The 27087-nt window shown below is 48.2% G+C and overlaps 1 protein-coding gene across 1 annotated transcript; it reads left to right on the forward strand.

Moving 5' to 3' along the window:
* The first annotated feature begins 8420 nt into the window (after window positions 1-8420).
* On the forward strand, window positions 8421-25199 carry OXTR (oxytocin receptor). The gene is made up of 2 exons (XM_019984929.2): window positions 8421-13095; window positions 20487-25199. Exons 1-2 carry the CDS (start codon window positions 12168-12170, stop codon window positions 20732-20734), a joined length of 1176 nt encoding a protein of 391 aa, XP_019840488.2. The 5' UTR covers window positions 8421-12167; the 3' UTR covers window positions 20735-25199.
* Window positions 25200-27087: the final 1888 nt, after the last annotated feature.

The following is a 27087-nucleotide window of genomic DNA, read 5'->3' on the forward strand; positions in this document are numbered from 1 at the left end:
ATCCCACTTTCATGGATCAAAAAACTTACTTTGCCAAAATGATAATACTCTCCAGATTGATCTACAGATTTTAGTGCATGCAATCCTTATCAAAATCCCAGCTGCCCACTGTTTATAATAGCCAGGACACGGAAGCAACCTAGATGTCCATCAGCAGACGAATGGATAAGAAAGCTGTGGTACATATATACAATGGAATATTACTCAGCCATTATAAAGAATACATTTGAATCAGTTCTAATGAGGTGAATGAAACTGGAGCCTATTATACAGAGTGAAGTAAGCCAGAAAGAAAAACACCAATACAGTATACTAACGCATATATATGGAATTTAGAAAGAAGGTAATGATAACCCTGTATGCGAGACAGCAAAAGAGACAGAGATGTATTGAACAGTCTTTTGGACTCTGTGGGAGAGGGCAAGGGTGAGATGATATGGGAGAATGGCATTGAAACATGTATAATATCATATGTGAAATGGATCACCAGTCCCGGTCTGATGCATGATACAGGGTCTCGGGGCTGGTGCACTGGGATGACCCAGAGGGATGGGATGGGGAGGGAGGTGGGAGGGGGGTTCAGGATGGGGAACACATGTACACTCATGGTGGATTCAAGTCAATGTATGTCAAAACCAATACAATATTGTAAAGTAAAATAAATAAATTAAAAATAGACTGCTGCTGCTACTGCTGCTAAGTCGCTTCAGTCGTGTCCGACTCTGTGCGACCCCATAGACAGCAGCCCACCAGACTTTCCCATCCCTGGGATTCTCCAGGCAAGAACACTGGAGTGGGTTGCCATTTCCTTCTCCAGTGCATGAGAGTGAAAAATGAAAGTGAAGTCGCTCAGTCGTGTCCGACTCTTAGCGACCCCATGGACTGTAGCCCACCAGGCTCCTCCATCCATGGGATTTTCCAGGCAAGAGTACTGGAGTGGGGTGCCATTGCCTTCTCCAAACAGACTGAGGGCATTAAAAAAAAATAATCCCAGCTGCCATCTTTGCACAAATTGATAAGCTGATTCTAAAATTCACATATAAATGTAAGGGATTCAGGATAGCCAAACTGATCTTGAAAAAGAACAAAGTTGGAGGACTCACACTTCTAAATTTTGAAACTTCCACAAATCTCCAGTAATTAAAGGACATTGTAGTACTGTTGTGAGGATAGACATATAAATAAATGAACTGAGAGTCCAGAAATAAACCCTCGTAATTATTCTCAGTTGATTTTCTGCAAGAGTTCCAAGTCCATTTAATAGAAAAAGAATAGTTTTTTCAAGAAATGGTCCTGTGAAAACTGGATATCCACTTGAAAGAAACGTATTTAAACTCATACCTTATACAGAAAATTACATCTACAAAATACATGTACCTTATACAAACATTGCATCAGAATGCATGTAACAGCTAACGCTATAAAAGTTTTAGAAGAAAACACAGGTGTACCTTTGTGACCTTTGTGTGATCTTTGTGACCTTGAGTTTGTCAGTAGTTTCTTAGATACAATAGTGAAAGCACAAGTGAGAAAATAAAAAAACAGATAAATTGGACTTAAAATTGAGCATTTTTCTGCTTCAGAGAACACCATCAAGAAAGTAAAAAGCCCACAGAATCTGAGAAAATGTTTACAAATCTTATATCTGATAAGGGATTTTAATCCAGAATATATAACAAACTCTTAAAATCCAGTAGTAAAAAGACAACCCAATTTTAAAAATAGGCGGACCGTGAATAGATATTTCTCCAGAGAAGTTATAAAAATGACCAACACACACATGGAAGGATGCCTTAGTAGCATTAGCCATCAGGAAAATGCACACGGAAACCACAGGACGCCACTTCACATCCAGTAAGACGGCTAGAATCTAAAACAGATTAGCAATATGTGTTTGCATGGATGTGGGGAAATTGGAACCCTCATGCTCTGTTGGCGGGAATGTAAAACTCAGAAGATTCAGCGTAAAGTTACTGTATGCCCCAGCAGTTTCACTCCTAGGTATACACCCAAGAAAACGGAAATACGTGTCCATACAAACCCTGTGCAGACAAGTGGGTTTCATTCCAGACCATTACAATAAAGCAAATGTTGCAGTAAAGTGAGTCCTGAATTTCGTGGTTTCCTAGTACATGTAAAAGTTATGTTTTAATGCCTTGAACTGTGCAGGGGTTAGATTAGGGGTGCCCAATCCCTGAGTACTCAAAAATCCATGTATAAGTTGACCCCTGTGGTTCAAACCTGTGTTATTTAAGGGTCAACTATACATACCTTAATTAAAAATTGTTGCTAAAAAATGCTAACCATCATCTCAGCCTTGAGCAAGTTATCTTTTTTTTTTTCCTGCTGGTGGAGGATCTTGCTTTGATGTTGACAGCTGCCTGACTGATCAGTGTGGTGGTTGCAGAAGAATGGGGTGGCTGTGAAAATTCTTAAAATAGGACAGTGAAGTTTGCCATATTAATGAACTCTTATTTCCATGAATGATTGTTCTGTAGCAAGCATTGCTGTTTGATAGCATTTTACCTGCAGTAGAATTTCTTTCTGAAGGGTTTGGAGACAATGCTTTCAAACCCTGCAACTGTTTTATTAACTAAATAAATTTATTCTAAATCATTTGTTGTCATTTCAACAAACTGCACAGCATTTTGTTGCGGCTATTCCTGATGAACAACAGGGTCAAGAAGCCACTTTATTTACTCATTCATAAGACGCAGCTTGTCCTCTCTTCTGATTTTGTCGTGAGATTGGAGCAGTTCAGTCAGTCACATCTTCAGGCTCCACTTCTAATTGTGGTTTTCTTGAGATTTTCACCATATCTGCAGCTACTTCCTCCAGTAAAGGCTTAAACCCCTTCAAGTCATCCATGAGGGAATCAGCTCTTTCAAACTCCTGTTAATGTTGGTATTTTGACCTCTTCTCATGAATCACGAATGTTCCTAATGGTGTCTAGAATGGTGAATGTTTTACAGAAGGTTTTCCATTTACTTTGCCCAGATCCATCACAGAAATTAGGTCTCTAGGAGACCAGGCTTTGCCTTGAGGTTCAGCTTCCTCTGGAGCCTCATTTGAATGTTGAATTTGGTGGCTGTCCACTCTCTAGACGCCCTGGGAAGCTATTGGTGGGGGCCTCCCAAGGCCCAGATGCCTCCAGGCCTGTCAGGACCCATGGGAGCCACAAAGCCTACCTAGGAAGATAAACCAAAGGTCAGGCTGGAGGAGGAAATAGATTGGACCCCGGTTGCTACTCCCATCCCTGGTGGGTGGCCTGGCAGGGAGGGAAGCTCCCTTTCTATTTGAACTGACCAGGCCACTTAATCATCTTTTCATTGAGTCTGAACTTCAGGAAGCTTTTTCAGGAGCAAAACAGATGGACAATGCCTGGGACAGCTCTATGCCTGTGGGTAGGGTAGAATGGGTGTCTACCCTGCTTCTTCTCATTATGAAAGTTAGTTAATGTAGATTAGACTGAGGGTTTAGGCTAGATCTAACTTAGGCTGAAATGTAATTTAGGTGAAACCTTCTCCCCTATTGTTGAACCAGTGTAGAAGAATATGACCTGGGTGTGGAACGTGTCCCCACTGGATTTGAATCACTTCCTCCCATGCCTGTGCCTGGCCAGGGATGGGTCTTATGCAACCTGAAGTAGCAACAGAAGCCCCCCTTTAAGTGCATGTCCCTCTAGAAGAGGAAATGCATACAATCTCTAATCTATCATGAAAAGAAAGGAACCTAAGCATTTCTTCATAGAATCCCAGATATTTGGGGATAGGAAAGACTGGAGGGCTCCCTTGATGTCCACCTGCCCCAGGCCTCACAGTGTCCATCCACAAACATTAAATAGACTCTGTTGAGCATTGCTCTTGTTCCAGGTGCTTTTTTATACATAGTCAATGTTGTGGCAGTCTGAGCGCAGGTTGGAAAAGAATTTCCATACCCAGAGTATTGCAGAAAGGAGTGAGTTTTACTGAGAACAAAGAGCAGAGATAATGTGCTTGCTGTGAGCACAGCAGACTGACCTTCTGACAGGCCAGGGAGAGTCATTACTGTTAGAACAGCCTACTGGTTCAAGGGAGAGACAATTCTGTGGGCTAGTAGCCAGTTTCTATATCCTCAAGATAAAATTCCTGCTGGAAGGGTGGTATTAGGTGATTTGTTACGGTGCTATAGGGTGAGTACCAAGGTGGTCATTTTTGCCTAATTTGGGGTCAGGAAGCTGGCTGGTAAGAATCAGGGGGCTTCTGGCAACAGTTACAATGGGGCTCAGTCAGTTCCAGAGATGATCTTGTTTCTGTGGTGAGGCCTTGCACCTGTGACCTTGGTATGGGACTCCACAGTCTCATTCTTTTTCTCTTTTTTTTCTTATTGAGATACAATTGACACACAGCACTGTGTAAGGTACACAGCATAATGATTTGACTTACATACAATGCAGTTTCATCCTTACAACATCCATTCAAGGAAGGTAACCTAGTCCACTTGTCACAGTTGAGACGTCCCGGTTCCCCCTCATGACCAACTGGGCACATTGTCAGCCCCAGGATCTCTGTCTTGGTGGCAGCCACTGGTTCAATGGTAACTCATTCATTCCATGACTTGTGCATGCTCCAAGGTACTAGACAAGGGGACATTATGGTGACCACAACCAGACCCATCATTACCCAGTTCAGTTCAGTTCAGTTCAGTCGCTCAGTCGTGTCCGACTCTTTGCGACCCCATGAATCACAGCACGCCAGGCCTCCCTGTCCATCACCAACTCCCGGAGTTCACTCAGACTCACATCCATCGAGTCAGTGATGCCATCCAGCCATCTCACCCTCTGTCGTCCCCTTCTCTTCCTGCCCCCAATCCCTCCCGGCATCAGAGTCTTTTCCAATGAGTCAACTCTTCGCATGAGGTGGCCAAAGTACTGGAGTTTCAGCTTTAGCATCATTCCTTCCAAAGAAATCCCAGGGCTGATCTCCTTCAGAATGGACTGGTTGGATCTCCTTGCAGTCCAAGGGACTCTCGAGAGTCTTCTCCAACACCACAGTTCAAAAGCATCAATTCTTTGGTGCTCAGCTTTCTTCACAGTCCAACTCTCCCATGCATACATGACCACTGGAAAAACCATAGCCTTGACTAGACAGACCTTTGTTGGCAAAGTAATGTCTCTGCTTTTGAATATGCTGTCTAGGTTGGTCATAACTTTCCTTCCAAGGAGTAAGCGTCTTTTAATTTCATGGCTGCAGTCACCATCTGCAGTGATTTTGGAGCCCAAAAAAATAAAGTCTGCACTGTTTCCACTGTTTCCCCATCTATTTCCCATGAAGTGATGGGACCAGATGCCATAATCTTAGTTTTCTGAATGTTGAGCTTCAAGCCAACTTTTTCACTCTCCTCTTTCACTTCCATCAAGAGGTTTTTTAGTTCCTCTTCACTTTCTGCCATAAGGGTGGTGTCATCTGCATATCTGAGGTTATTGATATTTCTGCCAGCAATCATGGTTCCAGCTTGTGGTTCTTTCAGCCTAGTGTTTCTCATGATGTACTCTGCATGTAAGTTAAAGAAGCAGGGTGACAATATACAGCCTTGACGTACTCCTTTTCCTATTTGGAACCAGTCTGTTGTTTCTTGTCCAGTTCTAACTTTTGCATCCTGACCTGCATATAGGTTTCTCAAAAGGCAGGTCAGGTGGTCTGGTATTCCCATCTCTTTCAGAATTTTCCACAGTTTATTGTGATCCACACAGTCAAAGCCTTTGGCATACCCAGAAACCCACACAAATGGATGTGAAATTACACTCATAGAAGGTGCTGAGGAGGAGAAGTCTGCAGATGAGAAGTCCTGATGGAGTTAGGAGGATGTGGTGGGTTTGCTGGGAGATGAGACATGAGTACATGCTTGCGTGGCCAGGGGAATGGGGAAGTGGCTGAAGCTCAGAGGACCAGAAAGAGGGTGGAGCAGGACAAGGCTGCTGTGGGCAGCAGGGGCTGGACCACTCAGGGCCCTAGGCTACCTTAAAGTATTAGGTCCTTACTCCCAGGGCAAGGGGAAGACATTGAACTATTTGAAGTAGAGGATGACATCATAACAAGTGTCATTTTAAAAGCTAACTGCTGTATGGAGAGCAGGTGGGAGGGGACAGCAGGGTTGCAGCGTCCAAGAAGTGTGTATGGCCAGCAACATAGCATGGAGCAGTGGCGTGGAGGTGGGGGATGGGGGAGATAGCATCAAGAGATACTTAAGGAAAAAGTCAGATAGTCTTTGAGATGGAATGGATGCTGTGACAGGTGATGGGTGAGCTGGATTCATGGGCCATGCAGTCTCTGCGTTAATTCAGGCCCCACTCCTGATTTAACACTCTGATGTCACTTTCTTAATCAAATTTGAACAAGGGGCTCCACATTGTCACTTTGCACTCAACCTTGTAAAGTAGGTGCCTGGCCCTGCCCTGGGGCTGGAACTGGACTCTCAGGGCCCCCTCCCCCAGCTGCAGGCAGTCCCGGAAGCAGCTCTCCTGGAGCAGGGGGCTCAGGGGTAGGGCTTGGAGGGCTCACTGCCTGGAGCCATCAAGCTGCAAACAGATCAGAGCTGCAGCCAAAGGGGCCTGGCCCTGCAGGAGAGCAGCAGAAATGGGGGTCAGCCCGACCCCAGTCTGAAGCACACTTCTGTTCTCTAAGAAGCAATGAGATGGCAAGATATGATTTCTGGAGTCCTTTGTGGGCCATCATTTAACACATGTATGGTTCTTTTGTATCTTCGTTGCAGTTCCTTGTGGCCTCTCTATGCTGGGCTGGCCCTCAACCGTGGGACGAGTAGACACTGGCTTGCAGGGGCTCGGCAGGCCCTTGCGTGTCCTCTCCGTTGTCCGTTGTTTCTTCATCGCTCTGTGCCTGATTGCCCCCGCCCCTGCCCCGGGTAGAGAGAAATGCTCCATGAGGTAAAAAACAACAATAACAACAACAGCAAAACCAGTTCTGGGAGCAGTGATAATTTGTGGCTACTTTTGGCTGAAATTTCTGTGGCCTGGTCTTCTCTGGTGAAGCTGAGGGAGGTCTGTTAAGAGAAGACAGACCCCAGCAACAGTTTGGCCCAGGGCTGGGCTGTGCAGGCCCCCAGAGTGGGTTGGAAGCACCTGGCTTGCCAGGGACTGTTTTGCTGGCCTGGAGGACATCTGAGCCTCTGTTTCCGGAAGTTGCATGTGTCTCCACTGGCTCTGCAGCCTGCAGACGTTTCTGTTCTCATTTCTGAGCCATGTGCTTAGTCTGTCTTGTTTAAGATGTGTTTTCTTTAGGACCAATACCCTTGGCTCGTAATCTGGGAGCTTGGGCAATAATATTGGGGTGTATTGGATGTGGGGGGCTTGTAGGGAAACTCTCACTAATGTGGCTTTCCTGTCCTAGGCCCCTGGTTCACTCAGATTAGGGGATAGTGAAGTGTACTCTGAGCCCTGTGGCTTGGGGTTTAGAGGACAAATTCCAGCTCATCTCTCTGCACCAGGCCATTGGCTCCTGATCTGTGGTCCCTGGACAACTGGGCATCCTTGTAGGTAGTGGCCACAGTTCCTGTTTCTTAGATACTCGCCATGTAGCAGGCATCATTCCAGCTCTTCTTTCATTGAAGCTTTCTGAGCAACTCACTGACACAGTGGGATTGTGTATTTTTCCCCCAAAGTTACAACACTGCCTTTAGTCAGACGTGCCTCCAGCACTTCACTGTTCCCTGCAAAAGACAGACTGTGTTTCTCCTCCTCCTGCACTGGGGGGACTTCATGACTGCCTCGTGGAGCAGAATGTGGCAGAGGGATGCACTGTGACTTCTGAGGCTCGGTCCTCCTGCTAGTGTTTGCCGAGTACCTACTGAGTGCTCCAGGCCTCAGGGACGCTGAGGATGTGTCATCAGTCTGTGTGCTCCCTGCCGCGTTGTGTGTGTTTTGCTTGCTAGACTTAGAGAATGATAGAACTGTGAGGGATCTCAGAGACTTTCCAACGCCCTCATTTTTAGGAGAAGAAACCAGGGCCCTGGAGGAATGAGGACTTGCCCTTGGTCATACAGGACTCTGCGTCCCTGGTGCAGTTGAGGTCCCGGTCCTTCTGCTTGTCTTGGCTTTTGCCCATCTCAGGAGCGCTGGTTAGTGGAGTTCAACTCCAGACTCGGTGCTGTGATTCTCGGTCACTCTGTCAGGCACACAGTAGGTGCTTAGAAGATATTTACTGAGTGAATGTTTGTGCTGGAAAGAGCACAGAGTCTGCTCGGCCATAATGCATTCAGCAGTCCAGCAGGAGAGGTGAACTTCAGTAGGGGTGCCCTCTGGGAAGAAATGTCCTTTGTTTTTTTTTTAATGAAAAATGAAAGCGAGTGGGCTGTTGGAATTCGTGGAGGTTTAGGGCAAGTTTTGTTTTGAAGCTGTCAGGTCACTGGAATCCCCCTTAGGCTGTTTCATCCCACCAGAGATGGACTGATAGAAACGAGGTGGGAGGTGGAGGGAGTCAGGAGGAGGGGCGGGGGAGGGCAGATGGAGAAGAGCTTTGCTTTCTTTGTGTGCCCTGAATGAATCTAGGCTGACTCTCCAGTGATCCCAGGGGACTATCTCAAGTCACGTCTCTTAGCCCCTTGCAGTTTTGTACCTGGCCCCCTAGCCAGCCCCTTGCCTGTCACTGGTCACCTCTGTCCATCAGGTAAGACACCCAAGTCAACCAGGCTGGGGGTCTGGTGCCTGCCACCTCTCTAGATCTGCCTCATGCTTTACTCCAGCCATGCTGGCCTTCTTTAACCAGCTATGGGGCCTTGGGCAAGCCCCTCCTCCTCTCTGAACCTCAGTTTCCTCCTCAGTAGTCCTCAGGAGAACCCCATTTGTTTGTTCATTCACTTGCTGTGAAGATAACCCCCACGTTTAAATGACTTCCCTCCTCTAGGCCCTGCCTCTTCAAAAAGTCACACATTCCAAAGCTCCTGATTCTCAATAAACCTTTTCTTCTGCCTAAGAATAGCTTGCTTTAAAAAAAAGAAAAAAGAAGAACAACCTGCTTTTATTCCAAGCTCTGCTCCCCCCTTAGAAGGCTTTTTCTCTCTGGTCATGCCTTAACATAGGCCAGTGGTGTCTGCAAGTGGAGAATGTGGGTGTTGATAGTAGTTCCTTAATAGGAGGTTGGGTTGTCACAGCCATGGTCAGTGGACACGTTTGTGGAATTGGAAGCATCATGCTTTATCTCTGCCATCGCTCCCTCTCAGGAAAAATAGCGAACATATCAGAATAGCATGCTTTCTCACAAAGAGTCCTCTTTTAGCCAGATTTCCTCAGAAAGATTATTCTGGGAAGCAAAAGACTGAACCTAGTGGTTAATTTGCAGAGGGGTGTTTTTGGGTAATCCAGTGTCATTCTCTCAACACATTGCTATTGATAGGTATGCATGACAGGAAACATAATGGTAATTATACAAAGGACCATGATCTGCGAGACATATTCTAGGCACTTACACTGCACTGGGGAGACTCGACACATTCGTATTATAGGTGAAATCTGCAGTCAAGCATCAGAGCTTCAGAAAATGGGGAATTCTCAGTGGGCTGAGGTGGTCAGGGAGGGCTTCCCCTAAGAGGTAAAGATCTCAGATTCTCATCACACCAGTTCGGATTCAGAGGGCCTAACTCAGGTCCTTGTCTGGTACAGTCTCTCTCTCTGTCTCTCTCTCTCTCTCTCTCTCTCTCTCTCTCTCTCTCTCTCTCACACACACACACACACACACATACTCTGTTGGTCTTAATTGAAAAGATAAATGAGTTCAATCCAGGAAGATAAGTAAGATGGAGGTTGATTGGATGAGAACATGTTTTCATAGGATAGTTCTGGGGTGAGGATTGTCAATGTGAGAAAACAGCTTCAGATGTATTTAACTGTTTGCAGAGCACTCCTCACGTGAGTGAAGTCTTACTTCCTCACAGCCCCACGAGGTCAGCCCCCAGAGAAACTGAGTCTTGGGGCTCCGTGACTTGGCCACACAGGTCGTAGATGGTAAAGCCCAGAATCTAGCAGCAGCAGTGGCCCACCCCTAGTATGTCTTGGCACAGGGCTATAACTGTTAGCCCCCATCCTTGACTAACACTATTCTAGCCACATAATTTTAAAAGGGGTAAGTGAAATGTCAGGAAGAGATGCATTTAACAATACTTAAAGAGCCATGTCCACTGTTGAACCCTCTTTTTTCTTTCTGCCATTTTTTTCTCAGCCAATTTAAATTATTTTTTTTAATGATTTTAGAATAGAAAAAGAGCTAGGAGTCAGAAAAACCATCTTAGAATTTCATATTACTTTGACATCTTTTAGGATTTTAACACTGAAGCATAGCAAAGAGGCAGTAATGGCTTTGGGCCATAGACAAACAGAGTCATTTTAAAATGAAGATAGATTTTTTTGAGGGGGAGGGCCTTGAGATCTTCCCCTAAAACTAAGTGAAGAAAGACCTCTCCCAGTGCTGATTGGAACAGAAAGTATCTCATTCCTCTTGAATGGAAATAGGAGCAAAAATATTCCAAAGCATGAATCCACTGCTAAATCCACTACATCAAGCTCCCTGGAACAGTAGGAGGGGAAGAAGCCCTGAAATTGACCTGATGATTGGGGAATATCTGTTAAATGCTTTTGTAACTTCCTCACTGTCAATTCAACAGGGAAACACTGCTATCCAAGCCTCCCGTTTGCCTGAGAGTCAGGAGCTTCTAAATCAAGAAAGGAAGAAACCAAGCATATTATTTACGAGCCTCTTCCCTCTTGCTGCTTTAAGTCACAGTGAAATAAGCCTGTTTGTTACCACGCTGAGGCAACGCTGGGCAAGATTACACCGCTTCGTGGGAACCGGCAAGACCGGCCTTCCGCGCCTCCTAGCGGATCTATGAGGTGGGACAGCCTACGCTACACGCTGCAGAAAAGCTGGCCACTGGCAGGCAGCGCCGCATCCTAATGCCGTCCGCGCGCATAGCCTCGACAGGGCTCCTTGATCGCTTCTAGTCCCTACCCAGCCACCAGTCAGGGCTGCAGGCGAGGTGATTCCACCCCAGGTTACAGCGTCCGAGCCCTTGGCGTCCTATCAGACTGGGTGCCGGCAGCAGCCACTTCAACCTGCCCCGGGAGCACACGCGTCTTTGGAACCATCCGTGGCGGTGCAACTTCCCCAGGGAACCAAGTGTAGTTTCGCCCTACGACTCGGTTCAGGTAGCTGAATCCAGCGCATGAGTGGACAGGATGTTTGGCGCTGGTGGAGCCACTGGGACCCGAGAGAAGGTGTTGGAGTGCTTTGAGATCCTAGTTCCGGAGGCGCCGCCGGTACTCTGAGAGATTGTAAAGTACCTGCTCAGGATCTCGACGGAGATCCCTTGGCTGTCGGGGGCCAAGACGCCTGTTGAGTTCCCGAACCTTCGAGGATGCTGGGCTGGGGAGGATTTCCCCTGAGAGGTGTCAGGGGTACTGAGAACAGGTTAGGCGTCCTGGATATACTGAGTCAGGAGTGCCTCCAGGATGGAGGCAAAGAAGCGGTTGTTGTGGAAGTTCAGGGGTGGATGGCTAAGCATTTTAGAAACGGGGTTGGAGGGGGATGGTCTTGAGCAGGGTTTCCCAGGCAAGTGGCTGTTTGGGGGCGGGGGGGGGTGTCTTCAGAGGGAGCATCCAGAGTGGGGTTTACTAGGAGAGGTGGCTGTCCTGTGGGTTCTGGGGAATAACTAGTTGGGGGATCCCTAGGCGAGGTGGCTGGCTTAGAAGTCCCAGTCCGGGAGGAAACTGGTTATGTTCCTCCCTCTCCTTCAGTGGAAGCGACTATCTCAAGGAACTGCGGGTCCGGGAGATTCCCGCTCATTTCCAAAGTCTCAAAAGAAGTTTCTCAAACGGGAATTTCTAGGACAGCCGCTCAGCAACCCCAGGGCCGGCGGTGGTGGCCCTAGTCCTAGATGATTTGGAGTTCCTGGAAAGGGGACAGCTGAGGCATACACGCGTCGGGAGAAACGCACGGTCTTCTCACGGCCCTCGGGGTTTGTTTCAGAGTCCGACCCAGCAGATCGGTCCGCGGAGTCTCAGGGAGGGGAACCCAGGAGCCCCCACCCCGCCTCCAGGCACGCCGGGACTGCAAGTCGGGCCCCGCCCCCGCGCCGCGCCTTAAAGGACTCGAAGGCCGGGGCGCACCGCGGCGGCCACGGTCATGGAGGGTGCGTTTGCGGCTAACTGGAGCGCTGAGGCGGTCAACGGGAGCGCGGCGCCGCCGGGAACCGAGGGCAATCGCACTGCCGGGCCGCCACAGCGCAACGAGGCCCTGGCGCGGGTGGAGGTGGCCGTGCTGTGCCTCATCCTGTTCCTGGCGCTGAGCGGCAACGCGTGCGTGCTGCTAGCGCTGCGCACCACGCGCCACAAGCACTCGCGCCTCTTCTTCTTCATGAAGCACCTGAGCATAGCCGACCTGGTAGTGGCGGTGTTCCAGGTGCTGCCGCAGCTTCTGTGGGACATCACGTTCCGCTTCTACGGGCCCGACCTGCTGTGCCGCCTCGTCAAGTACCTGCAGGTTGTGGGCATGTTCGCGTCCACCTACCTGCTGCTGCTCATGTCGCTCGACCGCTGCCTGGCCATCTGCCAGCCGCTGCGCTCGCTGAGCCGCCGCACCGACCGCCTGGCGGTACTCGTCACATGGCTCGGCTGCCTGGTGGCCAGCGCGCCGCAGGTGCACATCTTCTCGCTGCGCGAGGTGGCCGACGGTGTCTTCGACTGCTGGGCCGTTTTCATTCAACCCTGGGGGCCCAAGGCCTACATCACGTGGATCACGCTCGCCGTCTACATTGTGCCCGTCATCGTCCTTGCCACCTGCTATGGCCTTATCAGCTTCAAGATCTGGCAGAATTTACGGCTCAAGACGGCGGCGGCGGCGGCAGAGGCTGCCGCGGGGGCTGAGGGCGAGGCGGCAGACTGGGCGGGGCGCGCGATTCTGGCCCGCGTCAGCAACGTCAAGCTCATCTCTAAGGCCAAGATCCGCACGGTCAAGATGACCTTCATCGTCGTGCTGGCCTTCATCGTGTGCTGGACGCCATTCTTTTTCGTGCAGATGTGGAGTGTCTGGGATGCCGATGCGCCCAAGGAAGGTAGCGCGGGCGGAAGCACCGGGAGGAGGGAGCGCGGCGGGCGTGGCCTGGTCCTGCTGTCCCTGTCCTGGGTTTGGCGGGCTTCGTGGATTGTTCTGAGCCTTGGCCGCATCATCTGCTGGCCAGGTGACTTGGGGCATAACCTCCCTGAGCCTTGACTTCCCTTTCTGTAAAATAGCAAAGGTGATAAGCCAGTTTTCCCCTGCAGTTGTTATTTAGTTGCTAACCAGTGTCCGACTCTTTTGCGATCCCATGGATTGTAGCCCGCCGGGCTCCTCTGCCCAAGCGATTTCCCAGGGAAGAATACTGGAGTGGGTTGCCATTTCCTTTTCTAGGGGATCTTCCCAACTCAGGGATCCAACCGGAGTCTTCTGTATTAGCAGGTGGATTCTTTATCACTGAGCCATCAGGGAAGCCTCCTCTTCAACAGTAGGGGAATGAAATGTGAAAATGCACGTAAAATCCCTACCACAGTCTTTAGGCCACATGGGGTATTTGATTCACTGTTACGGACCCGAAAATTGAGCTTCCAATGACTTGCCTTTTCCACCTGGTGAGCAATGCGGGGAGGTGACTTTCCGACCCAGGCCCCATCTCCTGCCACGTTAAGTTCACTTCCCTTGAACTTCCACTTTAAGTTCAAGTCAGCGTGAACCCGGGAGACCTGGTTTGAATCAGAGCAGCGGGAGATGGGTGCTTGGATTCTTCCAACCGAGCCTGAGAAGGTGTGGGGCAGGGCGCTGTCAGTGGGCGGAGACTGGGAATCCCTTGCCGAGTGGAGGAGGCGACTTGTGCCCCTCGCCCTCTCTCCAGCCGCGAGGTGGAGAGGTGAGTATTGCGGCGGCGGCGCTGTCAGTACCCAGGAGCCCAGACAGTGCTTCTGCTGAGGGGTGGGGGCAAGCAGGGAAGGGAGCGAACGGAGCGCGAACTTCCCCGTTTGTCTCTGGAGCCCGGTTGATTTTGGTAGGCGGGAAACGCGCGCTCTCCAGTGGAGGACAGACAGTGTCAGAACTGAGGGTGGCTGGTGAAACCGGGAGGCGAAGGTAGGGTGGGATGCTATGAGGAGGGATCCAGGGGAGCAGAGCTTCTGGGGCGCTGGCTTCTGGCCGAAGCTTTGCGCCTTCAGCCTTCATCACAGACAGTTCCGGTAGCTCATTTGCAAACAGCAGGAGGGGTGATCTGTGGTGGTGAACGACTTAACACCTTTTGGTTGCAAGGTAATCTCAATGCACTGGAATGCCGGCGGCTCAATTGCTTGTAAGGAAAGACTGGGAGGCTTTCTTTCAGCTGTTCTGTCCGTGAGAAAGCAAACTTATCCCATTTCTGGATAGAATCAGTACTACTTCCACCAGTCTCCAACACGGCAGCCAACCCGTGGAAGCTGAAATCATCATTCAGCTCTCTAACTTTGCTTTGCTCACAGATCAGGGACTAACTGAGCAGCTGGAGAAATCACATGTGGCTTGTCAGCTGGCCTTGTGGCCCCCACAGAACTCTTTCCTTAGGTCTCGCTCCCCCTGCCGGTCCCTGTAAACCCAGCTGCTCCTTTTCCATCTCTCCCCGCCTACACCTTCACTCACACCAAGCTCTGCCTTTATTGGTTTAGAGCTCGCCTTGTTCCAAAAATAACTTGGGGAGGGGGCTCAAAGATTCAGGTCCCAGGCATGATAAAATAGATAGGGGAAAATGGGAAGAAAGGGGGGAAAAGGATAAAAGTATAATAATAGCAATAATAAAGCTTCTTTGTGTGTTGGGGGGAGGGGGCTGTGCAAAAGGCTTCCTTTTCATAAGAGCCAAAGCAAAGAGGAAAACTCTCGATTTCAGTATTTTCATTGTTCAGAGCAGAAAATAGAGGAGAAAAAAGCAAGAGGAGGGTTGTGATAATTTAATGAGCGTCCCGGCCCCAGTAGCCACATGCTATTGGGACCCTGCTTTGGTGAGTCTAGTAAGTCTGCAGAAGGAGGGCTTGGACCAGACAGCCCTAGCAGGTTTGGACAAGCCCCGGATGGAACCGTCAAGATCAAATTGCACAGCCAAAAGATTTGGCAACAACCTTTCCCCTTGAACTCTGTGGAACTTGCTTGGCTGCTGGTAACAGGGACTCTGACCCTGAGCTGCTTCTCTGGGGGGAGATGAAGACAGATGGATGTATCCAGTTGGTCAAGACAGCAGGCAGGCCTGTAGGTCCCCAGGTCTCGGTGCAGGCTAACAGCAGGTGTTGGAGCCGGTGTTGGCCTGTGTTTGGAGCCCACCCTTCCACTTTCTCTTGTGTCCTTGAGCTGATGATTTCCCCTTTCTGAGCCTCAGCTTCCTCCTCTGTCATAATGAGGATGACATGGTGTGACCCATAGCACCTGGGGACCACACGATCAATGTCATTCCGCCTTTCCCCCATTCTGGTTGTTTAAAGTTTTGTTTTCATTCTTGGGATTGGCTTTGAGAATCTCGGCAGTCAGAGGAAATAGACATTTATTCGTCAGAGGAAATAGGAGGGGGTGGGGTGTTGGCAGAGTCTGCTGGACAGTATGTAGTGTGTCCAGAAGGGTTGGTGTGTGGAGAAGCTTGTTAAAAGCCAGAGAGGTGGACTGTGAACCTTGTCACAGGGGGGATGCCACCTGTCCTGTTCTCTGACGTGTGCCCATTGCCTAGCACAAGGCTGGCCATCCCCTGGAGTGCAACCAGTGCTAGTTGAACAAACATGTGGGTTATGGGAGGAGGAAGGTGCATAAGATGGGGCAGGGATGAGTGTGTAGAGTTGAACTGAAGATAAATAAGACTCTATGCAGACCTCTGGCCATAGAATTGGCTACTCAGTGAGGAAGTGCGCCCCCCACCACTTGGGGTAATCAAAAATCTGCCAGGGTGTTTTGCCAGGGGAAAGGTTGAAATCTATAGGAGGCCTGGTTGTAAGTGTTTCCCCATCTGTAAAATGAGCAGCAGTCACCCTGGATGGTTGACTAAACCTGCCTGGGGCTGTTTGCTGGGGTTAAGATTAGGCTTTAGGTTGTGGGGAGGGGAGGGTAGAAGGTGCTGGTGGCATACAGCCTGGCATGCAGTAAGTGCGCTGCCAGTGCTTTACGAAGAGGAAGATCTCAAGATGTGTCAGGTCATGGAATCCGTCCATACAGCTGAGGGAGTGTGGATTGTTGAGCTCAGGAATGCATTTTCACAGAGGGACTACAATTTTCATCGAGTGGTGGCAAGTCCAGTAATGCTGGGAACAAGAGTGTTAAGAGGTCAAGGGAAATTAAGGTTTCCCCAGAGGAAGCAGTATGATGCAAGGTGGGGAGATTTTAGCTCTGAGTTTTGGAAGCCCAAGGGGACCGTTTCGGATGAGTGGGTGGCAGAGCGGTGTAACCAGGTGGTCTTCCTGTGATTCTGATTCCAGGCCACTGAGGGGCAGCCTCAGGTGCCACGGAGGGCACCTCCCTCCGTGCTCTGCTGGAACACTGGTACCTCCCCCCCTTTCCAGATGCTTCAGTACCAGGGGCCTCTGCCCTCCACAGTCCACGCCTCACACTGTAATGGTCACACTTATTCATTCTATTTCTTTCTCTTTATCCCCACCTGACCTTAATATTTGCGTGCGAACTCACTTTTTCCAGGGGGAATTGAATTTGCGTTCAGTTATCTTGTTAGGGGCCCATCTCCCATCATCAAGCTGAGAAATTGTCTTTTTGCTTTTCCAACATACTGGTGGTGGTGACTGGTTTATCAGGACCTCCTGTCTGCTAATTTCATGCTTCACTTCAACTTAGTCCCTTATTGGACATTTCCCATTTTCCAGCCTCTGCTAGTGGCCAAGGACAGAGCCACAGATGTCACAAAGTCCTCAACCACAGATTATAAGCAGAAATAGTTACAATATGAAGGGACGATGCTGTAAGAGTTGTATTCACTTGTCAGAAGTACCGTGAGTGCCCCCAGGATTCATTGATTCTAGCTCCCTGGAAAAAAATCAGGATCAGAGAGGAATCAACATTTGAAAAGGGTTTTGAAGGATGAGTAGGAGCTGGTTATGCAAAGAAACATACACACATTGCCTGATGAGATCATTGGAATACTTCTCAGATTTCATTTTGTACACAGAATCATGTGGGAGAACTTGTTAAAGTGCAGATTGTGATTCAGCACATCTGGGTGGGGCCTATGAGACTGCATTTTTAACAAGCTCCTAGGTGATGCCTGTGCAGGGCCCTTGACTGGACATTAAGTAATGAGGCTTTAAAAAGCTTTAATGTGTTATCTCTGTTCCCAAAATGTGTGGCTTGCCTTTGCATGAGTGGCCCAAGTTGGTGGCAGGGTCCTGTCATTCTCTAAAGGGTAAGGAAAGGCTCTCCGTTTGCAGGAAACCTCACCTCTTCTGCTTCTAGAACATGGTTATTTCTCAGGTCCTTCCTGGTAGGCCCCACATGTCCCCAGATTTGAGCAATGGCATCACGGAAGACTATTTAAAGCTGTGTAGCCCACAAGTTTAGCTCTTTTTCCTGACCTTATGCATGGTAAGATCACACACCTGTGACTTTTACAATTCCAATGTTGTAAAATGGTGCTCTTTTCAAAGAGCCTTGGAAAACATACTCATATTCAATCTTTCTGTACATGTACATCCAGAAATCATTTTTAAAAAAGCCTCTGTACACCACAACTCCCAAATTCTCCTATAGCTCCTGTAGGGATAAGGGATTTAGTCCTTATGAGAGGTGCCTGATTTGGGAGCCATGGGTTGGGGAAGGGTGGGGAGGGGAGGCCTTGAACTGATGAGTGGTTTCTGGAGTGAGAGCCTCTTAGGAAGGTTGATGAGCTTGATCAGATTCAACTGAGCCATAGGTCTTTGAGTTGTAAGTGACATGTGTTCGTTGCCTCAGGAACAGCGCAGCCGGAGAGGAGAGGCCATGGCCAGCTGCCCGTCAGCTGTTCCGGGCTAATTTGGGCCCAGGGTGACAGTGATGGTGACAGGCGGGGGCAGTACCGGGAAATCCGCATAGGGGACTTCATGCGGCTTGAGTAAAGCCAGGCTGGTGGGTGGGTGGACCACTGGGACACCCTGTCCTTGCATGGCCCTCGGCCACCCACCTCCTCATGAGTCATGGTTCTGGGTGGAAGTTCAGCATGGTGTCTGTCTCCTGGGGGCGGTAAGTGCCCAGCAGGGAATGTTTGCAGTTGGCACATGGCCCTTTCTGCTCAGTTCTCTGCTTGGCATGTAGGAGCCCCCACTTGAAGATTACCCCGAGTGCCCTGCCTTGCGCTCATCGCCTGTCTGCCAATGCTGCCACTCCCCACTGACTAGAAGGCCTGTCTGGCTTCTCTCCTTCTCACCTGGATTTGTAAATCCCTTGAGGGCAGGTCCCCAGGGTTGCTTGGGTGGCTGGCACTGAGTAGACACAGCAGGGGAGGATGCATGGGCATCTGATCTCTTCCTCCACCCCTCCCTCCCTTTCCTGAGAAATGCCCTGAGCTCAGGCCAGGCAGGTGTGAGGCCCGATCCCTGGTTCATGCCTCCCACTCAGCCCCTCTTCTCTCCAGGACCAAAGAGAGTGGTTTGCAAGCCCTCAGGGCTTGGACCTTGAGGGACAGGTGTTCCTTTTGCTGAGGGGGATAGAAGACATGGATGAGAGCCAGCTCGCCTGGTGGAGACCCTGAAATCCCTTTCTCACCCATGGCTGCAGCCCCCTTCCCTGCTGGGTTTCTTATGGCAGAGTAAAGTTTTCCACAGCAGACCATCTGGAGTTCCTTTGGGGTCATGTAATCCAATCTCAGGGCTCTGGGTTTTGAGTTTTTTTTTTTTTTTTTAAGTCATGGAAAAAAAGGCAAAGAACAGTTTCTTAAATTGAACTCAAGAGTGATAAAAAAAATCTGCAGTTGATCACATTTCATATCTGTAAATAATAATATAATAACTTGAATAAACACGTTGCCATTCACAATGCCCTTTCACACAATTTTTTTTTCCCCCAATTTTCTCAAAGTCCTAGTGGGTGTCACCTCCATTTCAAGATAAGGCTGTTAAGGTTCAGACAGTAGATGTGGCTCAGAGAATGAATAGGTAGGAAGGGGGTTCACACCCCTTGGGTTTGCATCTGGGTCCTCTGTAAGGGGCTCCCCAAGGGCCTGACCCCCAAGGAGATGCTGGCTGCTGACCACTCTCTTGGATGAATCTCTAGATTCTGATTTCCACACCCTCCTTTTGTCCAAACTGACTTCCCCATCACTCTGCTCTAGCATAACTGAGGCCAGAGTCACAGGAACCTGGGAGCTGGGCTGACCCTTCAGAGCAGCTGGGATGCAGACACAGGAGCCAGCCTGGGGGCCCTGCCTTGAAGCAGGCACTGGATATGGGCTGCCTGGTACACGGTGTTACCCCCTGGCTGAAGGCAGTGCCCCCAGAGAAACTCCGCTGTGTGCTTGCTTGCTATTCTCTGGCAGCTCTGGGCTGAGTGCCCGGTCCTAACACGGGACCCCGAGTGGCCACTACAGCATCCGCTGCCAGCCTGCTGGACTCCAGTGGGGCAGCGCCTCTCTCAGTCACCTTTTCAGTCAGTGGCCGATGGCAGCAACCCACTGGGTGGCTATGTTTTGAAAGGAGATGGTTGACACAGTGAGGATTTCAGTGTAGAAGACCATCGCCAGGAGAGTGGAGTGGCCCTGGGACTTGAAGGTAGAATGCAGGTGAGCAGAAAGTGGAGGGGGTGATTTTACAGCACTCTTTCCAGCTGCAGTGTCCTGGCTGTGTGTGAGCAAAGCAGAAGACCTTACCTCTGAGATCTGCATGCAAGATCAGATATTCCTGGGCTAAAAGCATCTTCATAAGTCAGCTGGAATAAGTCTAGAGCCTTCTCCTCCCCTGCTGAGGCACTCATTCAGAACAGCATGGACTTAGACGAGCCCAGACGGCCCCCTGGCACATGGTCACGATCGCAGCTGCCGTGCATCGGCCATCTGTAGTATTAGGTGCTCTTCTGCCCTTGCTGTGCTCCTGTGAGATTTGGGGACTCTCATTATCATCATTCAGAGATGAGAAAACAGCAGTTTCTTGGGGAGTTAAAGTATTTATGGCTGGCAGGGCTACATGCTAGGTCTGGTAGCTTCTACCTCTGTGTGCTTGGATACTCTTGAGTGGGAGGCAGTTGACTTGCGAGGTCAGTAAGGAATGAACAGGTGGCCATGCAGATGGAAGCACGTGGTAGGGAAGCTTCGGATGGGAGAAAGGACAAGGAACGTTCCAGGGCTGGGCTGTGCATGTGCTCAGAGCACTGATGTGGGAGGAAGGCAGGCTTGGTCTCTGCCGTCCTCCGCCTTGTGACACAGCACCTGGTCCCTCTTCTCAGGAGGTGAGGCTTCATGCCACGAGAGTGATGCCGTGTTCTCCTTTCTTCCCCCTCTGCCTCCAGCCTCACCTTTCATCATCGCCATGCTCCTGGCCAGCCTCAACAGCTGCTGCAACCCCTGGATCTACATGCTCTTCACGGGCCACCTCTTCCAAGAACTTGTGCAGCGCTTCCTCTGCTGCTCATTCCGCCGCCTGAAAGGCAGCCGGCCTGGGGAGACAAGCGTCAGCAAAAAGAGCAACTCGTCTACCTTTGTCCTGAGCCAGTACAGCTCCAGCCAGAGAAGATGCTCGCAGCCATCCACGCTGTGACTGATAGGGCCAGGACTGCCCTCCTTGGCTTCGATTGTGCGACAGTGACACTCTGGTTCTTGGTGGCTGTGTATATGTGTGTATAAGGTACCTTTCAGTTTGTACCTCTCTGCACCTTGGGCAGCTGGAGTTGGGTGGGGAAGCAACCCCCATGGGGAAAGATGGTAGGGTGACTCCACCATCAAACCAAGCCCCGGATCTTCCGTGGGCTCCCACGGGTACTTCTCCTGCCCTGACCCCACTGCTGCCTTCCTTTAACAGTAAGTCCCCTACATAAGAATGGGTTCTGTTCTGAAAGCACGTTTGTAAGTCCAGTTTGTTAGTAAGTCCAACAAAGTTAGCCTGGGTACCCAGCTAACACAGTCAGCTATATGGTACTGTACTAGTTTACTATATAGTATAGTGCTGTATAGAGTACTGTACTGAACTAGTATATTACTGCACTGTAATAGGTTTGTAATACTTTTCACACAAGTAATACATACATAAACGCAGAAAGTAAAGCATTTTCAGTTTTACAGTAGAGTACCTTGAAAAGTACACCTGGAATACAGGGGCTGCCATGCCTCTTTGAAAGTTTGCAACTAGAAGGTTCATGTGTAGAGGACTTACTGTATTCTGGGATCTTGAGAGAGGTAGTAAGTATAAGATTGGTGACCATTGGGTACAGAAGCCTAGCGTTCTGAGCTTGGGGTGAGGACTAGGACCTTGCTGGTGGTGGTACTAATAGCCTCCTGGCCTCAAAGCGCTTTTGCCTTTGAGTGGACTGGTGCTAGCATCCTTGAGCACCAACTTGTCTGAAGGTGGCCCCAGAACAGGGGATTCTCTTCGGAGACTGTCTGGCACAGGCAGCCAAGTAAAACTTGGGTTAAAAGTGTTTGGTATGCTAATACTTAAGAAGCATCTGGGAAAGAAAAAGGAAATAAAAGACATCCAAATGTGTAAAAGAAGTAAAATTCCTTACAGATGATGCAATTTTGTATATAGAAAATTCTAAGGAATTCATGCACACATGCACATACACAAACCCAGTAGAACTAATGCGTGAATCAGGGTTGTGGAATACAAAGTCAATATAAAAATCAGTTGTTCCTCTTTACCCTGGCAATGAACAATGTGAAAATAAAATTCAGAAATAATTCTGTTTATAATAGTATCAGAGGGAATAGGAATAAATTTAATGAAAGAAGTGCAAGACATATCCTGAAAACTACAAAGTATATTTGAAAGACGTTGAAGGCTTAAGTGAATGGGATGACATCCTATGTTTATGGATCAGAGACTTAAATATTGTTAACAATACTCTTCAACTTTATATACAGATTCAGTGTAATCCCTATCAAAATCCTAGCTAGTTTTTTTGTACAAATTGATAAGCTGATCCTGAAATTCACATGGAAATGTCAGGACCCAGAATAGCCAGATAAACACTGAAAAAGACGGACAAAGTTGGTGCATTCACACTTCCGGTTCAAAACTTATTATAAGGCTACAGTAATCAAAAGAGTGTGGCATAAACAAAAGAAGAGGCATATAAACCAGTGGAATGGAATGGCCTTGTGTTTATGGCCAATAGATTTTTGACAAATGTGGCAAGAGAATTCAATAGGAATGGTAGTCTTTTTGGAAAATGGTGCCAGGATAGCTGGATATCCACATGCAAAAGAATGCAGTTGGATCCCTACCTCACACTACGTACAAAATTAACTGAAAGTGCATCAACCTAAATGTAAGAGCTTAAACTATATCTTAGAAGTAAGCAGGGATGACTCTTTGTGGCCTTGGACTAGGCCATGGGTTCTTAGATACGACACCCAAAACATAAGCCTAAGGAAGAATAGATAAATTGAACCTCATCAATGGGGCACAAAACTCTTATGCTTCAGAGAGCACTATCAAGAAAGTGACAAAACAACCAGAATGGAAGAAGATGCTTGGAAGCCATAATCTCGTGTCTAGAATATATCAAGAACTCTTACTTTTTATAAGTAAAATGCCAAATAACACAGTTTAAAATACGAGCAACATATTTGATAAACAAATGGGTAGACATATTTTTGTATCTTCTACAAAGAAAAGATATAAGTGGCTCGTAAGCACATGAAAAGACTCTCAGTATCCTTATTCATGAAGGAAATGCAAATCAAAACCACCATGAAATAGCAGTACACACCCACCAAGATGGCTCTAATCAGAGAGATAGGCAATGACAGGTGGGAGCGAAACTGGACCTCTCCTCCATCACTTGTGGGAAGGTAACATGGAGCAGCCACTTTGGAAAATAGTTTGGCAGTTCCTCAAAAAGTTAAACATAGAATTACCGGATGAGCCAGAAATGCTACTCCTGGTTTTTACTCAAGAGAAATGAAAGCCTGCACACACATGAAAACTTGTATGTAAGTGTTTCTTGCACTGTGATTTATAAGAGGCAAAAGTGGAAATAACCCGAATGTCTATCAGCTGATCACTGGGTAAATAAATGTGGTATACCTATACAATGGCACATGATTCAACTATAAAATAAAACGAAGTACTGGCATATGCTCCAACACGGATGAACCTGGAAAACATACTAAGTGAAAGAAACCTTGAGAAAAGTCACATACTGCGTGATTCCATTTCTATGAAACGTCAAGAGTAGGCAAATCTGTGGAGACAAATACCAGAATTGTGGTTACCAGGGGCCAGGAACTGGGGTGAGTGGGGAGGGACTGTTAAGTTACAGGCTTTTTTGAGGGGTAGTGAAGATTTTCTGGAATTAGTGATGTATACATTTTGAAAATATGCTAAAAACTACTACATTAATACTTAAAAAATATTTACCAACTGAATTCAGAGGCAACCAGCCTGAAGGACAAATTTCTTAGAATCTCTTACTTCTCAGAGCTTTTGTTTCCGTGTGACTCATCATTTCAGAAAAATCCATGGTTTTCTTAGATTTCCTGCGAAAGATGGTGTTTCCAGTTTGACCAAAAGTACCAGTAGTGATAATACCTGGTACACATGTTGTGAAGTGTCTTTTCAGCCTTGAAGCACATGTGCCCATGTCCAGGAAACACCTTTTGCTATTCAGTATAGGATATTGTAGATCAGAGGTTTTCCGACTGGGCACACTGGCACTCTTTTTTTGTTTTTGTTTTTTGCACACGTATTTTTGGACTCACTGTGATACAATAGCATTTCCTAAAGCCCCAGCTCTCCCCTCTCTACTTTCCTTTTCTCACTCTATACTGCGTTGCATACACACATACACACACAAACACACTCACACACAGTAGAATGAGCTAGCAGGATCTTGATGTTCAGGGAGAAGAGAAGTATGCACTGAAATGCCAGTGTTCAGAACCCCACCGTTTAGGACAAGATCTTCGGTACTAACTGAAGACAGAGGACAGTGTCAGCTTTGAACCCAGAGGCAGTGCAGTGTTGCTGTGACAGGTCCCTAGTGTCGACACCAGCCAGTCCTGGCTGTTTGGGGAGCTAACTGGATGCCGATTTGGGGTCTCCGTGCCCACCTCAAGGACACCAGGGCAGCGTGGGTGCAAATGCAGTGATGGCGGGGCCTGTTAGCATTTGAGCCTTTCTGCTCGCCAGCCGGAAATGCCCCAAGTCTCTGCTGTCAACTAGGGAAGTTGCCATCCTAGCAGCCACCAGAGGCCACTGGGGATCAAGGAGACAGCAACTCAGTTGATTTTTCTGACCACAGGCATAACCTTGCCAAGAACCCTGGAGCTGCAAGGTTCTTGGGCATCAGAACCAGCTGGGACACTTTCCTCATTCTCTTGCTGTGAAAGCTCTGGTTGGATTCTTGGTTCTCATTATGGCACAGGAGTCTGTTTTATAGCTGATCAGTGACCTTTGATTTCAGCTGCACCACTGGCTATGCACCTCTCCCCTCCCAACATTCCTGGAGAGTATTTTCACAATTGATTGTTGTTTCCCCAACCCAAGCCTGGAAGAAGGCAATTAGCGCTCCCTTGTCTCTGTCTTCCTCCAGACCTAATGCCTGAGGTCCTCCAGCCATCTTTGCCTGCAGTTTCAGGACTGTTTACAAACCTAACGCACCTATTGGTACCTGGAGGTGCCAATAAATTGGAGCATGAAGATTTTCTTCTGGAATGTTTCATTGTTCTCATGTTGAAAAGTGAAATGCAAACACTTGAAGACTCTGAGCCTTATTTCTTTACGTGCTGAAAAGAAATCTGCCATACTATTTGGTCTTCTTGAGGGATGGCTCTACAGGATGTGACTGCTGGAGGCTGCCTTTTAAGAAGATCCTGGTTTCAAAATGCGTAACCTTTTGTGTTTAATTGCAGCGAAATGCCCCTAAGTGCAAAATGTGAATTCCTTGACTTTGTTCTACTTGGTGAATTTCTATGCTATCTCCTGTCTGCGCCAGTTGGTGAATGATGTACCCTACAGTGCTCTATAAAAGGTGCACTTAATAAATATATTTTTCCATTTATTGCTTTGCCCTCTTTCTTTCTCTTGAGAACAGTGACCATATCTGGAGGCTTGCAGACTTCAGGTCCCTTGCTGAGCTTCCCTTGAATCTGCATAATCTGTCTGATTGTGACACAGGTGCATCTGGGCTGTGGCAGATGCCAGGGGGCAGGGGGTGTTGGTCAGCAGGAGACCTGATCCCAATCTCTTGGTTCACAGGTTCTCTCATTTATCAGAGTTCTGTTGGAAGATGCTCTAAGACCCATACACAAACCTCTTGTATGATGTAGCCACACCCAGCATCTAACTCTGGACATTATGGGAGTCTAGATTGTCATCTTGAAGGAAGCTTAAGGCATATCTTTTTTCAAATGGGGCATGGGAGCTACCTGCAGAATCACAAATGGGTTTGTGGTCATTCCTGGTCTCCACTACTGAATCACAACCTGTGTCTTAAGCAAGAATACCTCATGAGCCAGATGCAGTGTATGAGAGTGGAATGCCACCCCCTTCTCTGGCCCGTTCTCATCATACCCCTAGTACGCTGTTCTGACTGCTGCTTTTCAGCTGGGGTCACAGAAGGAATGACTCCCGTCATAGTCTGGCCCTTAGAGAAGGAGAGTGAGCTTGAAAAATTGGAGTCAGGGTCAAGTTAGGTCACAGTAAATGCCAAGATGGTCAAAAATCTCTGCATAAGCCAAGACTCCAAGTCTGAAATGGTTGGCCCAACAATGTGAGAGATGTCTGAGGGGCAGGCCCTTCGAGGGGGTGTAAGGGGTACTCGCTTTAAACCTTTCAGCAGGAGGAGCCTAGGCTGTGAGTCCACTTGAGAATGTGCAGGGCCCTTGAGCAGAGAGCAGTGGGCTGGAACCACAGCATGAATGTGACTGGCTGTGCACCTTTTGACAAGTCTGGCCTCTGGACAGTGACTTTCTTGTTTGCAAAAAGTAAGGGATGACGATGAGTGTTTAAGAACAAAATATACCGATATCTGCAGCTTCTTTAAAAATGCAAAAGAAAGGGGAGATTGGCAGATGAAAGATGAGTAGGAACGTGTTGAAGGCGGAGCAGTAACACGTGAATTCTAGAGCCTAGATGGTGGGTAGATAGTTGTTCACAGCAGACATTTTCAACATTCCTCTGTGTTTGAAATTTTCATACTAAGATACTCGAAAAAACAAAAGCAGGTAAAAAGAGCTAAAATGGACTTTAGAGATCATTTCATGGACGATAAAGTTGAGACCAACTAGGAGGGGAGGCAAGGATAGAATGGAGGCTGCTCCTGCCCTGCCTCCCTTGCAGGTGTGGCCCCCTCCACCACATCACCCCCAGGTCCCTTGGGCTCGTGGCCAGGTGCCAGTGAGGTGGCACCTCTGAAAACATGAAAAGTACTTTGGAACCTGAATTTCATGAGACTTATAGGCGTTGCATGAAAAAAAAAAAAGGAGCGGGGGGATCAAATAGGATTGGAGCCTAAATAGCTTTCTTTACTGCAGGACTTGTCAGAGCCTTTAACATTCTAATGTCTATTGAAAATCTCTGAGAGAAATATAATACATTTTCCAAACAAATTTAAGTGTAAAAGCTGCCCCCTGCATTTTTCGAGGACTTAGCTCTAGATAACACACTTGGGGAAAGCATCCCTAAAGAATGAAAGATTTCTGCTTTTCTGATTTTTTTTTCCTGCTGAGGCTAGGTGGGCAGGAGGTGGACCATGCCTTTTCCATTGCCTTTTATTTGGTCCACATGTGAACAAATTGGACCGTATGCCCTCATCGCATCCCTTGGGGCTGAGGGTGTACATGCCAGGAGGCGATGCCAGGGGCTCAGCATCTGAGCCAAAAGGGAGGTTTGAACCCAGGCCCTGCTTTTAGTGGTGCCCAGGGGCTATTTCCTTCTGTGAGTAACCC

The sequence above is a fragment of the Bos indicus genome, chromosome 22 (assembly GCF_029378745.1).
Source record: "Bos indicus isolate NIAB-ARS_2022 breed Sahiwal x Tharparkar chromosome 22, NIAB-ARS_B.indTharparkar_mat_pri_1.0, whole genome shotgun sequence".
NCBI lineage: Eukaryota > Metazoa > Chordata > Mammalia > Artiodactyla > Bovidae > Bos > Bos indicus.

Bases quoted from the DNA above. Each gene is read 5' to 3' on its own strand.
- OXTR (XM_019984929.2), top strand. From the start codon at position 12,168: ATGGAGGGTGCGTTTGCGGCTAACTGGAGCGCTGAGGCGGTCAACGGG. The intron at 13,096-20,486 runs GTAGCGCGGGCG...CTCTGCCTCCAG, and splicing joins TGCCGATGCGCCCAAGGAAG to CCTCACCTTTCATCATCGCC.